We start from the raw sequence: 25,617 nt of genomic DNA on the forward strand, positions 1-25,617 counted from the left end.
TGTTTCCTTCTCCACAGGATCTTCCTGATCCAGGGATTGAACCCGCGTCTACTGCAATGCATGCAGATTCTTTATAGTCTGAGCCATCAGAAAAGCCCGAATAGATAAAGAAGCTGTGATACATTTACATACAATGGAATTTTACTCAGTCATAAAATGAAATTCTGCCATTTACAACAATGTGATGGACCTGGAGAGAATAGTGCTTGGTGAAATGTTAGATGGATAAAAACAAATACTCTTTTGTTATCACTAACAGGTGTAATCTAAAAAATAAAACAAATGAATATCAAAACACAGACTTGCAGATATAAAGAACAAACTGGTGGCTACATGGAGAGGAGGAAGAGGGAGGGGCAAGATAGGGGTATGGGATTAACAGACACAAAATACTATGTAGAAAATCAATAATCAACAGGGACATATTAGCACAGGGACATAGAGCCATTCTTTTGTAATAACTTTAAATGGACTTGAACCTGTAAAAATATTGAACCACTGAAACTAATATTATAAATCAGCTATATCTTAATTAAAAAAAAAAAAAAAAAGACTGGTTGTACAACATGCCCATTGATTCCAACAGCCTTCCTTCGGAATTCCTGTCTGCAATGATTTAGCCAGAGCTGCTGTCTGTTGTTTGCAACTCCGCCACCCTGACAACTACTGTCTTGGTCAGTGGGGAACAACTGGCCCACATGAAGAGCAGCTCGTGCATGTTCTGTGAGGTTGGAAGTGAAGTAGCTGTTGCCAAGAGTTATGGAGTTGTTCTGCGAGCTCATCACTGTCATCAGGAATAACAGCCTCTCTCTGTTGGTTTCTGTGAGGGGTATTTTTTTTTCTTGTTTTGATTGTGCTCTGCTGATTCCACTTCCTCTTCCCCAAGAGTCGTTCTGGTCCCCTTCCTTTCTTGTGTGCTGGCAGAGAGGTTGGGTAGCTGCTTATTACCATGGACTTTACTAATAGTGTAGCAGGTGCATTTGGCTGTCTAACATCTATTTTCCCTCCTTCTTCCATTTTTACTAACAGAACTTTGATCTTATCCAGACACAGGTGGCCCTGTCCTATAGAGAAGAAACACATTAGAGAAGAATTTGGGTCTTGGATGATGCTGCTGAACAAATGAATTAAGCAGTGCTGATTAATCCACCTCTTCTGGGTTTCTGTTAATGTGAGTTCATAAGTTTTCATTTTGTTTGAATGCATCTAGTAAAGTTTTTGTTGCACCTAACAAATGTAAATAGTTAATGATGCATTATATTTTTGAGTATGTGTGTGCATGCGTAGTCACTTCACTTGTGTCTGACTCTTTACGACCCTGTGGACTGTAGCCCACCAGGCCTCTCTGTCTATGGGATTTTCCAGGCAAGAATACTGGAGTGGGTTGCCATTTCCTTCTCGAGAGGATCTTCCTGACCTAAGGATCAAACCCGTGTCTCCTGTGTCTCTTGCATTTCAGACAGATTCTTTACTACTGAGCTCTGGGGAAGCTCCATATTTTTGTGTATGTGTCCTTTAAACACTCTATTTAAAGTAAGAATTTTAATAATCTCAATACTCTGAAAGATAGTTATTATTTTAATGTTATAGAAAAAACAGGCTCATAAATAATAAGCAACATGATCGAAGTTATATGGTATATCAGGTGGTATCCTAAGGAAAACAGATGTACATTCAAATTAAGGTAATTTGAGGAGGGTTTATTTACAAAGAGACTAATTACAGAGTTTTGGGAGTGGTGTAGGGGAGCCACAGGCTTCCCAAGTGGCACAGTGGTAAAGAACCTGCCTGCCAATGTAGAGGACGCAGGAGACATGGGTTCGATTCCTGAGTTGAAAAGATCCTCTGGAGCAGGGCGTGGCAACCCACTCCAATATTCTTATCTGGGAAATTACATGAACAGAGGAGCCTGGCTGGCTACAGTCCATGGGGTCGCAGAGTCGGTCACGACTAAGACTGAACTTGCACGCACACACATAGGGGAACCACAGAGCTAGTGTAGGAAGCCAGGGCTAGAACAGGGGAGCTGTTCCAGGAAGAGGTTATCTGACGCTGGAAGAAGAGAGAGTCAGATAGAGCAGTCTTCCTCGAGAGGAGCAGTGACCCTCGATGGAGGGATATAGTCACCTTGATGGGACTTTACAGGGAAAGATCAGGGGAGTAAACACCCTGACCTCACTTTCCTTCTCACTCTACCCTCCAGTCAAGTAGAGCCTACTGAGCTAATTGGATGTAGTCCAAAGGGACTGACTTCCAGGGTCGGAGAGCAAGGTGGAGAAGGATGGGGAGGTAGAGGGATGATTGGGAAATATCTTATATTCCACCCTGTTTGCCCCTCGTGTCCTTTCTTGTCTGAGATGCAGGTAAAATTTCATGTCCTCAACACAGGAGATGCCCGAAGTTCCCTTAACTATTTATCATCATGGGACAGTGTTCATTTGTCCATACTTTCACCTTAAACCTAAAGCCGTCATTAGTGTCCTCAGATAAAGTAGCCAGAGGGAAATGGGGAGATAAAAACAAGTAATGTAAAATATACCTGTTACAACCCCTGCTTCTGTAACAATGCCAGTTGCCTCTTTCTAAGCCAGAGTGTGCTCCTTGGCTCCTTGGCTGTGCCTTTTCTTAGTTCATTCATTCTGAAAGAAGACCGCTTCATTGTTGGTTCTGGGGCTACAAAGTTAAATTGACCATGTATCCTCACTAAACGAGCTCGCTTTGCAACAGATGAAACTGTTGTTTAAATATAAGGTAATAAGGGATGCTGCTGCTGCTAAGTCACTTCAGTCGTGTCTGACTCTGTGCGACCCCATAGACGGCAGCCCACCAGGCTCCCCCGTCCCTGGGATTCTTCAGGCAATAACACTGGAGTGGGTTGCCATTTCCTTCTCCAATGCATGAAAGTGAAAAGTGAAAGTGAAGTCTCTCAGTCATGTCTGACGCTTTGCGACCCCATGGACTGCAGCCTACCAGGCTTCTCCATCCATGGGATTTTCCAGGCAAGAGTATTGGAGTGGGGTGCCATTGCCTTCTCCGAATAAGGGATTAGTAGATACCTAATCTCTGGTTTGTAATGGAATTAAAAGAATAAGAACAGGAACAAGAATGAAAGCAATTGTACTTTAACCAGGATGTTTCATCCTTGGGATTATTAATTATCAATATTAGATAATTCTTTGCTGTGGGGGTGCATTGTAGGATGACTAGCTGCATCCCTGGCTTTACCCACCTGGTCCTGGTAGCACTCCTGCCTCCACTGTGACAACCAAAAATTGTCTCCAGACATTGCCATATGTCCTATGGGGGCCAAATTATTGCCCAGTTGAGAACACTGGCTTAAAAGGCAAAGAAAGAGGCTATTGCATGGATGTGTAGAAACATGGATGTGCTCTAAATAGTCATTTTGTTTTGTTTTTTTCTTTGTTGTTATTAATAAACCTGCAGTGAACATACTTTCTTTGTCTACTTGGGGGCAGATATATGTATATGGCAAATTTCTAGAAATGAAGTTGCTAGGCTATAGGGTGTGTTTTGAATTATGGTGTTCTCAAAATGACTTCTAAGGAGATTGAATAGGTTTTACCTTTACTACTTTATTAAAATATTCCTTTTTGAATTGCTTCAATTTTTACACTTAAATAGTATCTATGAAATCATGGGACTTTGGGATAGTAAACATTTTCTAGTAGACATTAAAATAAATATATAAATATTAAACTAAAAAATTCTAATGCACAACCAAAAATCTTTTATATTAAATATTGGGAAACAATGCTTTAGTTCACCTCCTTCATTTTAGAGATGTGGTAAAGCTCTTTCAAGTTTATACTGACCTGGAGTCAACACTCTTTGTGTTCTTATATTATTCAACCAGTTGCTTTTGTTTAAGTCATATTTCTCTTAATTCTTCCACATGAGAATCATGAAAAATGTTGCCAAATGCTTTGTTAAACCCAAAGCCCTTCGTATCTGTGATCTTGCCTTCATCTAGTGGAGTGCTGTAGAACACGGGAGGGGCTGTTTACTGTGGAATTTCTTCAGCAGGTCAACTAAAAGACAGTTGTATGTGTCTTTTCTCATTTCATGAGAACAGGCTAAGCATTGGGAAGGAGTGTTTTCTAAGTATCTGGGTGGGTGTGTAAAAATACAAAGCAGTGGTTGTATTTTGATGACAAGAACTCAAGGAGGAGGATCGGGAGTGACTGGAGCGACATGGCACACTGGTTTTCAACATAGCCCAGCATTTCACCGTTCATCATCTGCTACACACAGAGCTTTAGCTGCCCACTCTTTGGCACAGTCACCCCTGAATGAAGCAAGGGTCACTCCTGGATGTCCATTGTTATATCTTGCCATTCTTCTCAGCATCATCAGTCACTTTTGAGGATATGGGACAGGCAGGTCTGGGATCCAGTCTTGCCCACTGCAGCAGAACAGGCTCCCAGAATATTGGCCCAGGTACAGATGAAGGAGCTTCAGCTGGCAGGCAGATTTGGCTCCATGGTGGGCAGGATTAACAGCCAGCCCCCCTGGCAGGAGTCTGGGTGGAAGAGCACAAACCTCATGGGAAATCTCAGTGATGTAGAATCTGGGTGGCAGGAGGTAGGTTGAGAGGAGGCTCAGAAGCAGAAAGAGGCAAGCATTCACATCAGGGAGGTCTTAAAGGCCAGCACTAAGGCCCCAGGAGCCTGGCAAGAGTGAGTCAGGATCCAGGCCCTAGAAACCAACTGTGGTGCCAGCAGTTTATAAACCAGGAAGAAAAACCCAAGGGGAGACCTAGAAATAAGATTTAGGGCACGAGGGCTAGGAATTAGGAAACAGTAGCTTGGTCACTAGAGTTAGGAACTACATCAGGGGTAATCCAACCAATCATGAAGGCTGTTGCTCTACCTGATCCAGTATTGCATTCAGGAGGCTTAATTATCTCCTGATTCAGGTTAATATGAGACCAAGGTTTGGAGTTCAGCATTGAACATGCAGGCGGGACCTAACAATACTGCAGAGCAGGAACCTGATCGCAAGGTTGTTTTGAAGCAAAACTTGTATGTCTCCTGTTGCACTTTTCCAAGAGATACAAGAGAGAAAACACACGCTCTGGGAGAGGTGATCCATGTAGTTACTAGACTGGAAGCTTCTTGATCAGAAACTGTCTTGATCAGCATGTACCTAGGGTGTCTATCAGGACCTGGCCTCTTCTCAACAAATATTGATTGAATACATAAAGGCAGGCAAAGAGGGATGAAAAAATGGAGACACAGCTTCTGTTGGGTGGAGTATTCCCTCAGGCTTTCCCAAATTTCAGTGAAATATCCTTACCCTAAACATTCTACACCACTTACTGTTTTTATTCCATGATACCAAGCAACCTTTACACATGGACATCACCAAACGATTAATATTGAAATCAAGTTGATTATATTTTTTTAACCAAAGGTGGATAAGCTGTATATAGTCAGCAAAAACAAGACCTGGAGCTGACTGTAGCTCAGATCATCAGCTTCTCATAGCAAAATTCAGGCTTAAACTAAAGAAAACAGGGAAAACTGCTAGGCCAGCCAGATACAACTTAAATCAAATCCCCTATTAGTATGCAGTGGAGATAATAAATAGATTCAATGGATTATATCTGGTAGACAGAGTCACTGAACTATAGATGGAAGTCCATAATATTGTGGTAATACAAAGGAGGTGGCAAACAAAACCGTCACAAAGAAAAAGAAAAGCAAGAAGGAAAAGTGGTTATCTCAGGAGGCCTTACAAATAGCTTAAAAAAGAAGAGAAGCAAAAAGTGAGGGAGAAAGGGAAAAGTATATTCAGCTAAACACAGATTTCCAAAGAACAGCACAGAGAGACAAGAAGGCCTTCTTCAATGAACAGTGTATAAAACTAGAAGAAAACAACAGAAGGGGAAAGACTGGAGATCTCTTCAGGAGAATTGGAGCTATCAAGGGAACATTTTGTCCAAAGATGAGTACAATAAAGGACATAAATGGTAGAGACCTAGGATGCTAAAGAGATCAAGAAGAGGTGGGACGAATACACAAAAGAACTGTACTAAAAAGATCCAAATGAACCGGATTGCTACGATAGTGTGGTCAGCCACCCAGAGCCAAATATTTGAGACAACAAAGTCAAGTGGGCCTTAGGAAGCGCTGCTGTTAATAAAGCTAGTGGATGTGATGGAATTCCACTAGAACTATTCACAGTCCTAAAGGATGATGCCATCAAGGTGTTGCATTCAATATGTCAGCAAATCTGGAAGACCTAGCTGTGGCCACAGGATTGAAAAAGGTCAAGCCTCATCCCAGTTCCCAGGAAAGGTAATACTAAAGAATGTGCTAACCATCAGACAGTTGCACTCATCTGCCATGCTAGTAAGGTCATGATTAAAATCCTTCATGCTAGGCTTTAGCCTTATGCGAACCAAGAACTTCTAGATGTCCAAACTGGATTTAGAAAAGGAAAGAGGAACCAGAGATCAAATTGCCAACATCTGTTGGATCACAGAGAAAGCTAGGAAATTCCAGAAAAACATCTATCTCTGTTTCAAAGCCAAAGTCTTTGTGTGGATCATAATAAACTGTGGAAAGCTCTTAAAGACATGGGAATACCAGACCATCTTACCTGTCTCCTTAGAAACCTGTATGCAGGTCAAGAAGCAACAGTCAGAACCCTGTATGGAAAAACTGATTGGTTCAAGATTGAGAAAGGAGCACAACAGAGCTGTCTGTTGTCACTGTGTTTGTTTAATCTATACACTGAGCACATCATGAGAAATGCCAGGCTGGATGAGTTACAAGCTGGAATCAAGATAGGTGGGACAAACATCAACAACCTCAAATGTGTGGATAATGCCACTCTAATGGCAGAAAGCAAAGAGGAACTAAAGAGCCTCTTGATGAGGGTAAAGGAGGAGAGTGAAAGAGCCAGCTTAAAACTAAATATTAAGAAAAACTAAGATCATAACATCTGGCCCCATTCAGTTCAGTTCAGTCGCTCAGTCGTGTCCGACTCTTTGTGACCTGTGGACCACAGTACGCCAGGCCTCCCTGTCCATCACCAACTCCCAGAGTTTACCCAAACTCATGTCCATTGAGTCGGTGATGCCATCCAACCATCTCATCCTCTGACATCCCCTTCTCCTCCTGCATTCAATCTTTCCCAGCAGCAGGGTCTTTTCAAATGAGTTCGCTCTTCGCATGAGGTGGCCAAAGTATTGGAGTTTCAGCTTCAATATCAGTCCTTCCAATGAACACCCAGGACTGAGCTCCTTTAGGATGGACTGATTGGATCTCCTTGCAGTCCAAGGGACTCTCAAGAGTCTTCTCCAACACCACAGTTCAAAAGCATCAATTCTTCAGCACCCAGCTTTCTTTATAGTCCAACTCTCACATCCATACATGACTCCTGGAAAAACCATAGCATTGGCTAGATGGACCTTTGTTAGAAAAGTAATGTCTTTGCTTTTTAATATGCTATCTAGGTTGGTCATAACTTTCCTTCCAAGAAGTAATCATCTTTTAATTTCATGGCTGCAATCACAATCTGCAGTGATTTTTGAGCCCCCCAAAATAAAATCAGCCACTGTTTCCACTGTTTCCCCATCTATTTGCCATGAAGTGATGGGACCAGATGCTGTGATCTTAGTTTTCTGAATGTTGAATTTTAAGCCAACCTTTTCACTCTCCTGTTTCACTTTCATCAAGAGGCTCTTTAGCTCTTCTTCACTTTCTGCCATAAGGGTGGTGTCATCTGCATATCTGAGGTTATTGATATTTCTCCCAGCAATCTTGATTCCAGCTTGTGCTTCCTCCAGCCCAGTGTTTCTCATGATGTACTCTGCATAGAAGTTAAATAAGCAGGGTGACAATATACAGCCTTAATGTACTCCTTTTCCTGTTTGGAACTAGCCTGTTGTTCCATGTCCAGATCTATCTGTTGCTTCCTGACCTGCATACAGATTTCTGAAGAGGCAGGTCAGGTGATCTGGTATTCCCATCTCTTGAAGAATTTTCCACAGTTTATTGTGATCCACATAGTCAAAGGCTTTGCCATAGTCAATAAAGCAGAAATAGATGTATTTCTGGCCCCATTACTTGATGGCAAATAGAGGGGGAAAAGCTGGAAGCAGTGACAGATCAAACTAGTCAATCCTAAAGGAAATCAGTCCTGAATATTCATTGGAAGGACTGATGCTGAAGCTTCAGCTTTAATACTTTGGCCACCTGATGAGAAGAACTGACTCATTAGAAAAGACCCTGATGCTGGAAAATATTGAAGGCAGGAGAAGGGGATGACAGAGGCTGAGATGGTTGGATGGCATCACCAACTTGATGGACATGAGTTTGTGCACACTCCCTGAGGTAGTGAAGGACAGGGAAGCCTGGTGTTCTGCAGTCCATGGAGTCGAAAAGAGTTGGACATGACTGAGCAACTAAAGTGACCTGAGTGACAGATAACCTCTTCTTGGGCTCTAAAATCCCTGCAGAAGGTGACTGCAGCTATGAAATCAGAAGACGTTTGGTTCTTGGCAGGAAAGGAAAGCTATGACAAACCTAGACAGTGTTTTGAAAAGCAGAGGCATTACTCTGCCAACAAAGGTCCATATAGTCAAGGCAGTGATCTTCCAAGTGGTCATGTACCGTTTTGAGAGCTGGACCATAAAGAGCTGGAGCACCAAAAAATTGAGGCCTTTGCACTGTGGTGCTGGAGAAGACTCCTGAGAGTTCCTAGGATGTGAACATGAACTCGGGCCACTTCAGGAGATGGTGAGGGATAGGGAGGACTGGCATGCTGCAGTCCATGGGATCGCAAAGAGTCAGACATGACTGGGGAATTGAACAGCAACCAAGCAACCTGCTGATACAAATTAAACTTTCCTGGTCTTCATACTGGAAAGGAAGTGAATTCAACCACTAGCCATTGTTACTTTGCAGTGTCGTTTATTTATTGACATCTAGTTAATCCCTCAGTGGCATGTGGATTAGGTGAGCAGTAGTCTGAGTCTCTGAGAAGATAAGCATAGTGGATACACTGAGAATATCCAATTTTTGGTCCTTGTGATTGAGTTCAGACACTGAAATATGGGACCTACTCATGGTTAGAACCTTTTTAGCAGAAAAGTAAACTGGTGGATAATGAAATCATTGATTTATATACCTATTTTATTTATCCTTAATATTTTTAAAAGATTGGCTCTTAGGTGTCCAGAATTGCATTCAGTTTACTCCTTAGGTTCATGACCCCTCTCATGACAGTGTCATCATCGGCTCATATACTGGCTCAGACTTTGTTGACTCATACAAATATTCAGATTTTTGTCTTCTCTCGAGAAACTGAAGAATCCTCCAATTGGTTCTGTTTCACTGCAAGGCAAAAGTTAGTGGCTGTTCATGCTAATCTCTGATGTCTCCTAACAGAGAGGCTTCGTGTTAGCTGAAGTGTGTTACTAGACTTGGACTATTTTTCTTCAAATCCACTGGAGAGTGAACTATTGTGTCCACTTCACTGATTTACATTACCTGCCTGTCAGCATTTGAGTTTGAGAACCCTGCTCTGGGGGCGACTCTTATGCCATCTCTAATAACTTCTGCCATTCACTGAGTCCTCATATATGCAAAGCACTGAACTCACAGTTTTTCATACAATTTTTATCTCTTTAAATCATATAAAACCCTATGAGGTGAGATCAGGTGTTACCTCCATTATACAAGTGTGGAAGCTAAAGCTCAAAGAGCTGACTAACTGCTCAAGATGCTAGAACTTATGCTTTTTGACAGTGAGATTCAAACTTTGGCCTGGGAGAGTCCATAGCTGAGACTTTTTAACATTACACTATGCAACCCTCCAAATCACTAATCTCATAACAGTAGGATTCCTGCTGCCCTTCAGTGTTTCTTCCTCATACTCAGTCCATGTGGGGCTGAGTTCCAGGAAGAGGGGCTGAGCACTGCCCTGCCCTCACCAGGGCTGGTGGTGGACACCTCATCTATGCCAGTGTCAGAGGGAGTTGTCCCTTTGTTGGATCTGAGAACTATGGCTCTGCTGGGCGGGACGACAGGAGATGCTGGGGTCACTGTGACTCTGGGCAGCTGCCTATTAATCACTGGTTTTGTGTGTGTGTGGCTGGGCTGTCTCAGCGCTGTCCCACGGTTGTACCTGGGGAATCTCATATAAAGGGGCTCCAGCCCTAGGCCTGCAGCTGTCAGACCACAGAGATGGGGAAGCTGCTGCTGTGTGTTGGTGAGTGTGGTGGGTCCCAGCCCCTCAATGTCTCTTAGATCAGGAGGTGCCGGGCTTCATAAGCTTGTTGTCTCACTGGTACCCAAGGAGCACCCTGGGACTTGGGGGCCTGGATTAGGTAGAGGTGGATAGGACACAGTGAAAGGAGAAGTGATCAGAGCAGTGGGTCTCAACCTTTCTCACCTTTGACCAATTAATCAGAATCTCTGAGGGAGGAACCAGGATATCACTACTTTTAAATTAGCATCCAGGGTTGAGAACTTCCCTGATGGCCCAGACAGTAAAAAATCTGACTGTAATGCAGGAGACTTGAAGTCAATCCCTGAATGAGAAAGATCCCCTGAAGAAGGGAATGGCTACCCACTCGAGTATTCTTACCTGAAGAATTCCATGGGCAGAGGACCTGGTGGGCTACAGTCCATGGGGTCACAAAGATTTGGACACGACTGAGTGACTAACACTTTCAGGGTTGAGAACCACAGGTCTGAACCTTGCTGGGACTTTCAGTGTCATGGTTGTCCCTATGCAAAGCCTGTGTGTCTACACGTAGAGTATATTGGAGTGGAAAGGAACTTAGATAGATCTGGCTTCACCCACTCAGTGTAGAGAAGAGGGAGGGAGGGGTGTGTGTATCTGCATTTGTGGAAGCTGGAGGGTGAGCTGGGGTGTGTCACTCTGGGTGTACCCGTGAATCTGCGTGTGTTTCTTCCTTTGTCTCCTGCAGGGCTGCTCCTTGTGCTGAAACACCATGATGGTGAGGAAACTGGTCCTCTCCAGAGCCGGGGAGAGTGTCCACTGAGAACTGCTCCAAGTCCAGTGTCCTCTGTGCCCACCCTAGCTCTGCGTTGGGGATCATTGACCCAGTGCAGCTCAGCAGCAAATTCTCAGTCACTGTTGGGTCTTCTCTGCCAGGATCCAGACTCTTGGATCCATTCTGACCAGGGTTTCATGAGGTGTTCTTTCCCCAGGGGACCCCAACAGTGGGGGATGGAGCTCCCCACAGTGTAGCTTTGGGGGGATGTGTTTGGTGGGGGTTACAGTGGACTGGCCTCTAGAGAAGTGTCCATGCCGCTGTGGATGCTGAGCTCCATCCCCACTTGGTTTCTATCAATAATGCCTGCTGTCCCCTGCCAGGTGCTGCCCACAAGCTGGTGTGTTATTTCACCAACTGGGCATTCAGTCGGCCCGGCCCTGCCTCGATCCTGCCTCGGGATCTGGACCCGTTTCTCTGCACCCACCTGGTATTTGCCTTTGCCTCGATGAGCAACAATCAGATTGTTCCTAAGGATCCCCAGGATGAGAAAATCCTCTACCCAGAGTTCAACAAGCTCAAGGAGAGGTGTGTTCACTGTGTCTGTGGGGCTGTATTTTACAGGTAAAGAGGAGTAAGTCTTTTCTTCTGTTAGTCATCACCTTTCCTCTGATCCTTGGGTCCCTCCTTCTGTCAAGGGCTCTCTGTAGTGTCCCTGCTCTGGGAGCTCCTCGTTGATCAGCACTTTGAGCTCGTCCTTGCCTCCCTGCCCTTGTGGCTGCTGTGCCCCTGCCTAGGATATTCTCCTCTCTCTTCTCTGCCTTGCACCCCAACTCACCCTTCAAGCCCAGTGCTCAGGATTCTATTTTCAAATGCTTCGGTGAGAGCTGCGTCTCACAAAAGCTTCACAAGTGCTAGTGTTTCATTATCATTTGTCACCTGCAAATGAACCCCAAGGGAAGGGCTGGTGTCTATGGTCTTTGTACACCAGTGGCTGGGTCAGCGCCCAGCAGAGAGCTGGTGCTCAGTGTTCTCTCCCCAGGAGTCTGTCGCTGTGTGCTTGGTTGTAGAACGGCGGAGAAAATCCATGTCACTAGAGCACAGCCTCTGGAGAGGAGAGCAGGGAGCTTGTCCGTCTCTTCACTGCTGTGTTTCAAGCACCTAAAGCAGTCGGAAAGTGAAAGTGAAGTCGCTCAGTTGTGTCTGACTCTTTGCGACCCCATGGACTGAGGCCTGTCAGGTTCCTCTGTCCATGGGATTTTCCCAGCAAGAATACTGGAATGGGTTGCCATTTCCTTCATCAGGGGATCTTCCCGACCCAGGAATCGAACCTGGGTCTCCCACTCTGCGGGCAGACTGTTTACCATTTGAGCTACCAGAGAGGCCCAAAGCAGTCAGAGGCCCATATTAATTGTTCAATAAATGTTTGTTGACCAAGAAAGTGAGTGAAGAGAAAATTTAGGCTGCTTTTTCTTTTCCTTTTTCTGGGAATGTCATGGGAGTGGGGAGTTTGGGGGGCTTAGACAGCCTGGGATCCTGGGTGTGATGATGTATATGTGGACTGGTTGCTGTCTCTTTTATCCTTCTTCCCCATCTTGGGCTCCACTCCTTTCTCCCTTAGGTTACTCCACCTGCTGCCCCCTTTCTCTCCCCCTCCTCCCATCCCCACTACTTCCCACTGTTTCCCAAATGACTGATGAGAACCCAGCTCACCGACTCTGTCCCCCCTCACAGGAACAGAGGGCTGAAAACGCTGCTGTCCATCGGAGGGTGGAACTTCGGCACCTCGAGGTGAGTCTGTGCTATTGGGTCTTCTCTCTGGGGTTGGGGTATGGTGATGGGGGTGGGGAGCAGGCCAGCTTTACTCATTATCTCATGATTGATAGGGGAAAGGATTAAAGTGGCTGTTTGCATTCCAAATTTGTAGGAAAAAAACTACAAGTGAGAGCTTAGGGAACTTACCATATTTCACCCAGGTGTCCCTGTGAGATGACCAGCTGGGGTGATGATCAGGTAATGGAACCAGGCATGCCTAAGTCTGAATCTGGTTAATCATTGCATGTAGGACTAGCTCCAAATTACTTAAAGTTCTGTTTTACTATACTAAAGATTTTCCAATAGGGTTTTCATTATGGAAGAGAAAATACTACAAAAAATAGAAATCAGTCAAACAGCAAGTGAATAGAAGAGCAGAGACTCTTGAACCCCTGGTCAGAGCCTGGCCCTCTGCCACCTTATGGGCCCATTAGCTCAGAGATCTTTATGGAAATACTTGCCTTTGGCTTATTTTCCCTCCCCTCATCTATTTAGGCAGAGGGTCAGTGCTTGGCCAGGAGTAACCAGGTTTTCAAAGGCAGAGCTGTTCTGAACCACTGTCTCCACCCCGGGCTGAGTGTTGTTTCCATCTGGCAGGGGCAGGGGTGGTTTGTAAATCCTCCCTGAAGCCTGAAGTCCAGGACTTGGTAGAGCTTTAAGAGGGTTTGAGAGTTTCAAAGCTCTGCCTTCCTTTCCTCAGTCACATATGAACCAAAGAGCCTTTCAGGGGAGTGGTTGCGGGGAGCATGGTTGTGCAGAAAGCACTCCTAGCCTCGGCCCTGATCCCCCTGCAGGTTCACCACAATGCTGTCCACATTTTCCAACCGGGAAAGGTTTGTCAATTCAGTGATTGCCCTCCTGAGGACACATGGCTTTGATGGTCTGGACCTCTTCTTCTTGTACCCTGGACTCAGAGGCAGCCCTGCGCGTGACCGCTGGACCTTTGTCTTCTTACTTGAAGTAAGGTTGGCTTGGCAGATCCTGAATCCAGAAGTGATTCTATTTTGACCATGTCTGGGCCCCGGGCACAGGAGGAGCCTAAGACCAGGGGTGGACAGAAGAGTGGTGTGGACAGAGGCTGCTGAGCAGGGGCCCTGTGGAGGCCTTTCCCTCTGTCATCACTGGCCTGGCCCCAGCCCTCCAGCCTGAGTGACACTTTCTCCATGCATCTACTGGACTCCCTCAGGCAGGCTGTCTGAACTCTGTTCCTGGGCCTGCAGCCAGCCCTCTGCTCAGCGACTTACCACCCTGGCTCATGTCCCCCTTTCTTGGGAACCTGTGGGCAGGGCCTGTGTCTGACTCTCCTGGCTCCAGGGGCTCTGTTATTGCAGAAGACTGTTTCCTGGATGACTCCTGCTTTCCCCAGCTTGACTCTGCTTTGTCCGTTTCTCTCATCTGCCTCTCTCTTCCCAGGAGCTCCTGCAGGCCTTCAAGAATGAGGCCCAGCTCACCATGCGTCCAAGGCTGCTGCTGTCTGCTGCTGTCTCTGGGGACCCCCATGTCATCCAGAAAGCGTATGAAGCACGCCTTCTGGGCAGGTGAGTGGGTCCTCCTTTGTTGAGGGGAGGGCATTGGAGGGAAGAAGGCTCAGAACCCAGAGGTGCCCAGCACTGTCCTGGAGCTTCGATTTCCTGTCTTGCTGTGAGAACACCTGTGGGAGGTGGGCCTAGCAGGAGGGTAGGTGGGGACAAGGATTATTCCTTATAGCCCAGGCTTTCCTGGGGAGATCAGAGGGAAGTGATGGAGCATCAGGCCACACCACAGCATCCTCTTGGGTAGAGATCTGCATTACCCATAGCTGGGCCTCAAGGAGTGAATCCAGGGGCCTGGCTTCTGTTTTCCTGGAGTCCCCTGTGGATGTACACCAAGTGCCAGATGGCTGGCATCAGAGACATTTGTGAATTACCAACTACTGCCTCTGAAACAAAAACAGGAATGCCAAGTCAGGGCCTGTTTTCAGAGCAGAGATCTTCATGCCAAAATCACAAAATCAGTCAAGGAACGCTCATGCGTGCTAAGTCGCTTCAGTCGTGTCCATCTCTTTGCAACCCTATGGACTATACAGCCTGCCAGGCTCCTCTGTCCATAGGATTCTCCAGACAATAATACTGGAGTGGGTTGCCATACTCTCCTCCAGGGGATCTTCCTGACCCAGGGATCGAACCCATGTCTTTTATGTCTCCTGCATTGGCAGGCAGTTTCTTTACCACTGACGCCACCTGGAAAGCCCCAAGAAAGCACATAACTTTCTGGAAATGCCAGTTCTATACTAATTTTCTCAAAGCTCAAGAATCAGGTTATTTACAGATAAGAAATCTGAGTTAGATGCAGAACACAAGAGGTGAAGCGGGGTGTTTCTGAATGTGATTTTATTTAGGGAGCGTGGTTTCAATGGAGTGCGGTTAGGCAGGAAAGGTGGACCCCAGTGGAGTGAATTGCCTAGTGTTGGTCGTAGAGCCATGCGGGATTAAGGGAGTTCATCTTCACCAAGCTGGGTCACCTTAGACAAATTAGGTAACTGTCTGAGTTTTAACTTCTTTATTTTATGTGTTTATTTGTGGCTGCCCTGGGTATTTGTTGCTGTGCAGGCTTTTCTCTAGTTGTGGCAATTGGGGCTACACCTTAATTTCAGCGCACAGGCTTCTCATTGTAGTGGGTGTCTCTTGTTGCAAAACACGGGGCCTAGGTGCTTGGGCTTCAGTAGTTGTGGTGCATGGGCTTGTGGCACGTGGAATCTTCCCAGACCAGGGATTGAATCCATGTCTCCTGCGTTGGCAGGCAGATTCTTAACCACTTGACCACCAGGGAAGTCCTTCAATTTCTTCATTTTAAAATAGAGACAATTGTGGTACTTAGGGCATTGGTGAAATTAAAATTAAATTAGATGATCCATGCTAACCTCCACACATGCCCTGATAAGGCTCAACTGCACTTTGCCATCTGGAAAGCTTTCTGGAAGAGGTGGGTTCCAGTGGCTCCTGGAATGGTAGAAAGATGGATGCACTTATATGCTGTCTGATTACACGTGTTATTTACACAGACTTCTGCTGCACTTGTATCAGCCAGAACGCCTTTGTTTCCTGGTCTGATCCCATCCACTTTGTTTCCTGGTCTGACCCCTTGGATACTGTCCGGAGGGCATAGGTCCTGACACACTGCTGTCCCTCACTGGCTGTGTGTTCTAGGGCAGCCTCTCACATGCTGGGCACAGCTTGGGTAGTCCCTGTGGGCAGAGACGGCAGTGGTGTTGGGTGGCCGACGTTCAGCTAGTTAGCTAGTTGGTGCTGTGAAAGTCTAGCTAGCATGATCTTCATACCTCCTCTTCTTGCCCTTTACAGACTCCTGGATTTCATCAGCATCTTGTCTTACGACTTACATGGAAGCTGGGAAAAGGTCACAGGACACAATAGCCCTCTGTTCTCTCTTCCTGGAGACCCCAAATCTTCGGTAAGAAAAGAAAAGCTGTCAGGCAGCCCAGACCTGCACCCCTGAGCCAGGCCAGTGGCTCTTGGTAACAAGGAGGGGTTGTGTTCTTCCTCCCTGCAGGCATATGCCATGAATTACTGGCGACAGCTTGGGGTCCCCCCTGAGAAGCTCCTCATGGGGCTCCCCACCTATGGACGTACTTTTCACCTCCTCAAAGCTTCTCAGAATGAGCTGAGGGCAGAAGCTGTGGGACCAGCATCTCCAGGGAAGTACACCAAGCAAGCTGGCTTCTTGGCTTATTATGAGGTGACGGAAATGGGAACCTCTGTCTGTGAGTTAGGGCTCCCCCACCTGAGCCCAGGGCCAAATCAGGGACAAGGGACCAAGGCAAGACTGAGGGTTAGACATAGGACAAGGAGGTGGTTTGCTGTGGTAAGGGACATCCAGTCTCTGGGATGCTCTCTTTTCCTTTGAGAAAGTTATTTGAGCCCTTTGTAAGAGGTGAGGGACTGGGTGAAGTCTGAATGGAGGGGGAACAGATATTTCACTCCTTAGAAGATTCTTTTTTTTTTTTTTTTTTTTTTTTTTTGTGTTTCTCTTTTTTTTTTTTTTTTCTTTAATTTTTTTTTTTTTATATATATTTTTTTTAATTTTATTTTATTTTTAAACTTTACATAACTGTATTAGATTTGCCAAATATCAAAATGAATCCGCCACAGGTTTACATGTGTTCCCCATCCTGAACCCTCCTCCCTCCTCCCTCCCCATTCCATCCCTCTGGGTCGTCCCAGTGCACCAGCCCCAAGCATCCAGTATCGTGCATCGAACCTGGACTGGCAGTTCATTTCATACATGATATTTTACATGTTTCAATGCCATTCTCCCAAATCTTCCCACCCTCTCCCTCTCCACAGAGTCCATAAGACTGTTCTATACATCAGTGTCTCTTTTGCTGTCTCGTACACAGGGTTATTGTTACCATCTTTCTAAATTCCATATATATGCGTTAGTATACTGTATTGGTGTTTTTCTTTCTGGCTTACTTCACTCTGTATAATAGGCTCCAGTTTCATCCACCTCATTAGAACTGATTCAAATGTATTCTTTTTAATGGCTGAATAATACTCCATTGTGTATATGTACCACAGCTTTCTTATCCATTCATCTGCTGATGGACATCTAGGTTGCTTCCATGTCCTGGCTATTATAAACAGTGCTGCGATGAACATTGGGGTACTCGTGTCTCTTTCCCTTCTGGTTTTCTCAGTGTGTATGCCCAGCAGTGGGATTGCTGGATCATAAGGCATGTCTATTTCCAGTTTTTTAAGGAATCTCCACACTGTTCTCCATAGTGGCTGTACTAGTTTGCATTCCCACCAACAGTGTAAGAGGGTTCCCTTTTCTCCACACCCTCTCCAGCATTTATTACTTGTAGACTTTTGGATTGCAGCCATTCTGACTGGCGTGAAATGGTACCTCATAGTGGTTTGATTTGCATTTCTCTGATAATGAGTGATGCTGAGCATCTTTTCATGTGTTTGTTAGCCATCTGTATGTCTTCTTTGGAGAAATGTCTATTTAGTTCTTTGGCCCATTTTTGATTGGGTCATTTATTTTTCTGGAGTTGAGCTGTAGGAGTTGCTTGTATATTCTCGAGATTAGTTGTTTGTCAGTTGCTTCATTTGCTATTATCTTCTCCCATTCTGAAGGCTGTCTTTTCACCTTGCTAATAGTTTCCTTTGATGTGCAGAAGCTTTTAAGGTTAATTAGGTCCCATTTGTTTATTTTTGCTTTTATTTCCAATATTCTGGGAGGTGGGTCATAGAGTAGAAGATTCTTAAATAATATTTAAGTCAATCCTGAATTACTCTATGGCCTAAATAAACCTAATTAATATTTGCAAGATATATATATATATATATATATATATATATTTTTTTTTTTTTTTTTTTCCCCCAAAAGTTCAAACATTTTCAAAAGTAAAAGGATAGTATAACATCCTCTCATTCCCTGATTCCCAAATGCCCTTCACCCAGCTTGAGTCATTAACCACTCTTGGCCAGTCTTGTTTTTTCTCAATATTGTTTCTTCTCCCTGATTCCTTCCTTCTCACTAGTAGATTATTCTGAAATGATTCAAAGACATCCCCCATGACAGATTCTTTCTCCTCTACCTCAATTCCACCCCCTAATCCCCATCTCAACAAAGCTTGCTCTAGTGGAGGAAAGAGCCATGGACCCAGGGCAATGTGAAACACAAGGGAAGATAGTACGAGGCATGGATTGCATGGCTGTAGGATCTAGATTAGGTGAATTCTGTGCAGAGCTGCGATGGACAATCGGAATCCTGATGGGTGGGAAGGACCTTCTAGGCAGAGGACAGCAGACGCCAGGGGGCGAGCTGTATCTTTGCCTGTGGTGGTAGTGGAGGTGCTGGTGTCTCTCCAATCTCTGCTCTGTCCTGGCTACTGAAGATGTTTTCCTGCTAATCCAGTGAAGCGTAGTTATGAGTGATGAGGGAGTGTTCTTGAAGGACATTATGTGAAAGAGATTTTGATAAACTTTTAATGACCACCCCCACCCCCAAAGGAAAAACTTTTACACCTTAACTTCCACAGCCCAAGTTGAACATGTCTACATCTTTGTAGCATATGGTCTCCAGCTCAGGCCTGGGTACCCAATCCACACTCAGTGCTTTCTTGATTATAATAACCTAGTTCTCCCTGCATTCTAGGCCTTTACAGTTATTATAGATTCTAAAGTTAGTTTGATAACTGCCTAGATGGGGCAGTTTATGTTGGTTTTAGTGAACAGAGGAGATACTTATTCATAAAAAGTCTTTGAGAAAGGAACAGGTTTGGTCAAAGGTCAGGTTTGTGCCTGTAGTAGTTTGGTATTGATTTTACCAAACCCTGGTTTGTTTTCTTAAGGCTATCCCCTCCTCCTTAGTGTTCTTTCTGTGTATGACATCACAGATATCATGGAAGGAATGTGCAGTAGTAGGGCTTTTTTGGAGTAGACAGGAGGTCCTTTGTGAGTGGCTTCCACACCCCCTCTTTGGTCTGCCTTCCTGTCACCCCCTGGTGAGGGATTCCTGGCTTCTTTTTCCTTGCTGTTGCTTCCCTCCATGGCACTTCACAGAACTACCCTGGTGATCTTCCTGGCAGATTTGCTCCTTTGTCCGGAGAGCGAAGAAGCGCTGGATTAATGATCAGTATGTCCCATATGCCTTCAAGGGGAAGGAGTGGGTTGGCTATGATGATGCCATCAGCTTCGGTTACAAGGTGAGACCTTGGTCCTTTCTTGCTCCAGCATAGTTTTCCTCTGGCTTCCGTGAGGCCCTTGTCTGTACTGTGTGTGTGTGTGTGTGGGTGTGGGTGTGGGTGTGGGTGTGTGTGTGTACTGCATGGAGAATGAAGGTGAGAATGACTATATTAGATGAGTTTTAGGCATACCAGATCTGACTGGAGCTTCCTAATCAAACCTGCCCCAATCATCTTATTTTAAAAAGGAGGATTCATGGAGACACTTGAATGCTGATGAAGGTGTTTGGCCTTCATCCTGTATGCATTTTTGGGCAAAATCAGGTTTCTGAGCCAGGTATATGATTTGTGAGTTTGAAATCTTTAGACTTTAGTAATTGTGACCACCACTGCACCTCATATCAACAGTGGTCTGTGATGTTGAACTTGGCAAGTTTTTTTTAAAAATGGTGAATTAAAACAGAAAAGACATGTTCCAGTGTTTCTAACCTGCCTCTGCTTGGAATCACCTAGATTAGATGTAGATTTAATAGATGTAGAAATTCTTAGTTCCAACCCTGAGTATTCATTAGGTCTTAGAAAGAATCTGGAAACTGTTTACAGTGTATCCCCTTGTGATCCTACTGTAATCTGTGTGGCACTGCAGGTGTGCGTGTGTGAGATGATAAGGGTCTGGACTAGGGAGTTTGGGAGGAGAGGCCATTGATGAGTGAGCAGTTGTCAGAAGTCTGCCACTGCCTGGATGTCGAGGCTTATAAGTAGAGGCATGTCACAGTGTCTCCTCTATCTCATAAGTGATGTGGAAGTGACTGGTGGTGTTCTTTGGGGAACATTTGCGGTAGAAAGCAGAGATAATATGGCAGTTATCATGAAGAGTCACTGTGACTTCCTCTAATCCTGGGTGAGACCCGCTGTGGGGAGAGAGGTAGAGAGCATGACTTTCAGCTTCCAGGATCTTACTCTGTGGTTTGGAAACAGAAGACACAAAAAAGGCCAGTGACCCTGGAATTAAATATATGATCCACAGGACACAGAAGAGGGGGTTGGACCCCATTCTTGGGGAAAGCCGGAAGCCAGCAGCACAGGGTGGCCTTGCTTTGAGGGGCAGTTACAGAGCCTTACCAAGCTAGAGGTGGACATGAGCCCAGTGTGAGCATAATTAAGAGCTCTCATCACAGAATCTCAGCTGAAAGAAACCTTGCAGGTAATCACCGGGAGGCAGGAATCCCTGGATCTCTCAGTGTTCCAGCACTGTCCAGGCATTCTGAGTAAAGCAAACAGACCAGCTGTAAGTAAACAGAAAGTTTCCCCTCCCCTCTCCCCAAGAGTCATCGCCTTACCTGCATGGATTGTAAAATCTCCTTCCCGGAGAGGCCTTATTTATTTTCCAGAGCCAAGCTCTTGGTCTCTCTAGAGGGGAGGAGGGCAAGATGTGCCTGCTTCCTGTGTCAGCTTGAGAGTTGTAACTGTGGGATTCTTCTCCTGTGGTGCAGACTCTGCTGCACATGCAGGTGAATATCTGGTTGCCTTCACATCACTTTTTGGATAATTGGGGAATGGAGAGCAAACTCCAGGTGCTAATCTGACTTTTTACTGTGAGTAGAAATGGTCACTTTTTTGATCTGGAGATCTGGTGTGTGTGTGTGTGTATGTACATATAAAAAGGTTTATTTAGCCTATGCGTGCATTGTAAGTTGCTTCAATCATGTCTGATTCTTTGTGACCCTATGAACTGTAGCCTGCCAGGCTCCTCTATCCATGGGATTCTCCAGGCGAGAATACTGGAGTGGGTTGCCATTTCCTCCTCCAGGGGATCTTCCCAACCCAGGGATCAAACCCAAGTCTCTTACGTGTCCCGCATCGGCAGGCAGGTTCTTTACCACTAGTGCCACTTTGGAAGCCCAGTTTAGCTTAGAAGTAGGATAAAATCTCAGAATCGTCACAGTTTCAAACCTAATAATTAGGCTTTGCTGACTTATTTTACATTTGGGGAAATTAAACCTCAGAAAGGAGCCAACCGATTTGACCAAGTCGTTACCAAGTCACGCAGATGTTTGCATATGAGTCTGCCTTTTCCGCCAGCACAGAGAGTGCTGGCAAAGTAATAATAAAACCTGGTTTGGGGTCTAAACTCTGCCTTTTAGTTATATCTGTGATTTAAAAAATCATGGACAAAAGACTATGTTACTTATCTGTGAAAAGGATATGATATTATCTGTTCTAATCCTCTTTTATAACATCATTTTGGCATGAGGTATGTTGAGGTGATTTTTTAAAAATATAAAGCAATATCTACTGTTTAGTATGATGATAATGGTAATTAGCAGTTTGGGAAGTCAGACAGTACTTAACATTTATGAACATTTACTATGTGCAAAGTATTGCTCCAAATATTTTACATGTGAGAATTAAAAAAATTTTTTTTCAAGTTGTGGCAAAATATACACAACATAAAATTCACCATTTTACTTACTTTTTGTTACAGTTCAATAGCATTAAGTACATTGACGCTATTGTGTAACTATCACACTTATCCCTCTCCAGAACTTTCTTGTCTTCCCAAACGGAAACTCCATACACATTAAATAGCTCCTCACTCTTCCCTCACACACCTCCTCTTAATCTCCACTCTACCTTCCATCTGTATGAATCTGACTACTCTAAGAGCCTCTATGTGTGGAATCTTAGTATTTGTTCTTTTGTAACTGGCTTATTTCACTTAGCATGATGTCTTCCACTTCCATCCATGTTGTAACATGTGCATGTAGGAATTCTTTGGATCCTAAAAATGTTGGAAGTATTATTATACATTTTTTTTTTTACACAGAAGGCAACTAAGACACATAGAGTTTATGTAACTTTTTTTCAAGATGCCATAGCTAATAAGCAATAGAGGCTAGATTCAAAGACAGGCTATGTGGCTAACCATCCTGCTATATTGCCTTCTGAGAGTCCATCTGATTTTGCCATTGTACTCAGTCTGGAGGATGGTTAGAACAGCAGGTTGACTGACCACTCCTTTTTTTCAGGCATTTTTCATAAAGAGAGAGCATTTTGGGGGGGCCATGGTGTGGACATTGGACCTGGATGACTTCAGGGGCTATTTCTGCGGCACTGGCCCTTTCCCCCTTGTCCACACGTTGAATAATCTCCTGGTGAATGATGGTGAGTAGCTATGACTTGGAAGCTGGGGTTGGCCGTTGCACAAGCAGCCACTGAGTGGGTCCCTTCTGTAAGATCTAAAGGCTTTGTTGTGGCAAAACAACAGTGAAGGAAGAGAATAAGCTTTGATGGCCAGACCAGTCTGCTTTCTAATCTTGGTTTGGATGCTTGCTCCATTTGATCTCTCTGAGCTTTGTTTTCCCATCTACAAAATGGGAATAATCCTTATACTCATGTCAGTATTATACAAACTAAATGAGATGTGAAATGAAAGCATGCTGGCTCATGGTGAACACTCAATACATATCAGTTTATTTCTGTATTTCTTTTCCTTGCTTTCACGCAACAAACACCAGAAAAAGAAATTAAGTTTCTTTTTGATATTTCTTTGATAGTAGAGACTTCCCTGGCAGTTCGGAGATGGAACCTGGCATGCTAGAGCTGCAGCATCCTTGGAGACAGTCTATGACCCTCATTTTGTGGGAGACCAGGGCTCAGAAACATAATTCAGCTAGTCAGAAGTGGAAATGAGACTCCAACTTAATTCTTTACAACATGCTTTCTAGGGCAACCTCCTTGCCCTCAGCCTGGACTTTGTGCTTCCCAAAAGGGGGACACAAAAGGATTCTTCCTGTGGATTCCACAGGTTAGGAATAGGCTTCGGGGTAAGGTCTTGCTCAAGGTGCAAAGGTCAAAGCAAAGGCTTAAGCTTAGAGAACTGGCAGACTTCTGCTTGGGGTCCCTCAACAGAAATGTGGCAAACCCCACTGAGTGTCCATGGGTGCCTGGGATCATGTTGATATATTGAAGTAGGGGAGCCAGGCTTCTGTGTGCGGAGACTTTATTTGTATCGACAAGTGGATATGTTCGGAAATCCTCCAATTCTGGTTTGGGAGCTGGTACTTCAGCCCTGGAGCAGCTCTAGTTCTGCCAGTGACAGGACAGAAAGGAAGAGGTAGGAGTCTCACACTTTTCTGTTGATTTCTTCTAGAGTTCAGCTCAACTCCTTCACCAAAATTTTGGTTCTCAACTGCTGTGAATTCTTCAAGAATTGGCCCTGAAATGCCAACTATGACCAGGGATTTGACCACTGGTTTGGGCATTTTGCCCCCAGGAGGAGAGGCTGTGGCCACTGAGACTCATAGAAAGTCTGAAACTATGACCATAACCCCCAGAGGTGAGATTGCAACCCCTACAAGGACCCCTCTATCCTTTGGAAGGCACACTGCTGCTCCAGAAGGGAAGACTGAGAGCCCTGGAGAGAAGCCCCTGACCACTGTGGGCCATCTGGTGGTGAGCCCTGGAGGCATAGCTGTGGGTCCCGTGCACCTTCAGACTGGACAGAAGGTCATGCCCCCAGGAAGGAAGGCTGGAGTCCCTGAGAAGGTGACCACCTCCTCCGGAAAGATGACAGTCACCCCTGATGGGCAGGCTGAGACTCTGGAGAGGAGACTTTGACCTCTGAGGTGGACCCTGAGACCTGGTGGGTTACTTTGGTCTTCAGACAGAAGCTGAAAAGTGGATGCTGCCCTCTGGCCCCAGGATACACTCCTGCTTTTGACAACCCCTTTGTTCCCACTGATGGACTTATTTTTTGGATGACTTGATTACCCTTCCAATGAGTCCTCTCTGGAAAGAAACTTGGAAAACTCTGCTGTGAATAAAGGATCCCAAATCTGTTCTTGGCAGAAGCTGGGGGAAGCCCTTATCTTTTCTTCTTGGTCCCCTGACAGAAGCTGCCTGTGCCCAGCCATTCATGCATCATTCTTGGGGCAAACAGGCCCCAGGTCATAGTGAGTTAATCTCTTCTCTCTTGAATAAACTGAAAGCATAAGAAGCCAACTGAGTTCTCTGAAGTTCTTTTCTTGAACTGACCCATGGTCGTGAATTGTCAATTTCTTTCTTTCAAGGTCATTTTCCCCTCCTGTAATTTTTGGAAGGAAGGAATTTGTGTCTGTCCCACCCTGATATTTTCCAGTGTTGATTATGTGCTTCTGTCTCTGCAGTGAACACTGCTGACTTCACTGATGATCAGAGCCAAAATTTCCTCTAGAGTTTTCCCTATTGCTGAAGGGTGCTGAGAAAAGGAGGAGGGAGTTGTATCTTCCCGTTATATTCCCTACTTTGGAAGTCTTAGTTATCTCTGATAAAACACCTTCACCTATTCTCTGTGCAAGAAGTAGTGGAGGGGGGACTTCCCTTGTGGTCCAGTGGTTAAGAGTCTGCCTTCCAGTGCAGGGGACATAGGTTTGATCCCTGGTTGGGAAACTAAGATCCTACATGGAAGGCCAAAAAAAAAGAAAAGAGATGGTGGAGGGAAAGACACAATCAGTATATTTTAAGTTACCTGCATACTCCTCCTGGGTCTCCTCCCCAAACCCCAGTTCCTGTACTCCATACTGTTGTCCACCTATGGAGTATTTTTCTGGAAATGATTGACCCTCATAAGTCAGTATAGACACAGGATCAATTTCTTGCCCTCCCCTTCTGGGAAACAATGATGCTAGTGAGTGTCAGATCTGTCATCGGTGTTATCTTTTATTTTGGAAGTGCACCAGTGCACCTCCTAGACTTTAAAGGTCTCATGAAAATATGTCCACACATGTGTGGACACATGGCCCTAGGACCATGTTGCCACAGCATATATCACAAATCAGTTAAGCTGTGAAACAAACCAACTGCAAAACTTAGTATCTTACAAAGCAGCTATTATATTTATTTAGCTCATAATTCTAGAGGTTAGTAATTTAGGCTGTGTTTAGGTTTTTTTTTTTTTTTTTTTTTTAAGAATTCATTTTTTAAAAAATTGAAGAGCTAGGTGGTTTGTATGTTCTGAACTGGTCTTAGCTGGTCCTGGTTGGAATGGCTCAGGCATCTACAGTTAGCTAGTGGGTTGGGGTGGGCTAGGCTGGTTTATCATGGCCTCAGCTGTGCTGACTGAGGTCTCTTTTTACGAGAC

At 44.9% G+C, this 25,617-nt stretch overlaps 2 protein-coding genes across 2 annotated transcripts in view; both read left to right on the forward strand.

Moving 5' to 3' along the window:
* WDR77 (WD repeat domain 77) overlaps positions 1 to 11,380 on the forward strand; it is a 26,749-nt gene extending 15,369 nt beyond the window's left edge. The window contains exons 11-12 of the transcript XR_006551757.2: positions 1,048 to 1,171; positions 10,967 to 11,380. The gene's annotated coding sequence lies outside the window, so the exon portion shown is untranslated. The remainder of the gene's footprint in view (positions 1 to 1,047; positions 1,172 to 10,966) is intronic.
* OVGP1 (oviductal glycoprotein 1) lies at positions 8,557 to 24,500 on the forward strand. Its single transcript, XM_006069475.4, has 11 exons — positions 8,557 to 10,242; positions 10,967 to 10,996; positions 11,377 to 11,581; positions 12,728 to 12,784; positions 13,603 to 13,768; positions 14,222 to 14,346; positions 16,147 to 16,255; positions 16,355 to 16,540; positions 19,401 to 19,517; positions 22,526 to 22,661; positions 23,650 to 24,500. The coding sequence occupies exons 1-11, from the start codon at positions 10,218 to 10,220 to the stop codon at positions 24,114 to 24,116; spliced, it is 1,623 nt and encodes a 540-aa protein (XP_006069537.2). The 5' UTR covers positions 8,557 to 10,217; the 3' UTR covers positions 24,117 to 24,500.
* The last annotated feature ends 1,117 nt before the right edge of the window (positions 24,501 to 25,617 follow it).

Source organism: Bubalus bubalis, chromosome 6 (genome assembly GCF_019923935.1).
Source record: "Bubalus bubalis isolate 160015118507 breed Murrah chromosome 6, NDDB_SH_1, whole genome shotgun sequence".
Classification (NCBI taxonomy): Eukaryota; Metazoa; Chordata; class Mammalia; order Artiodactyla; family Bovidae; genus Bubalus; species Bubalus bubalis.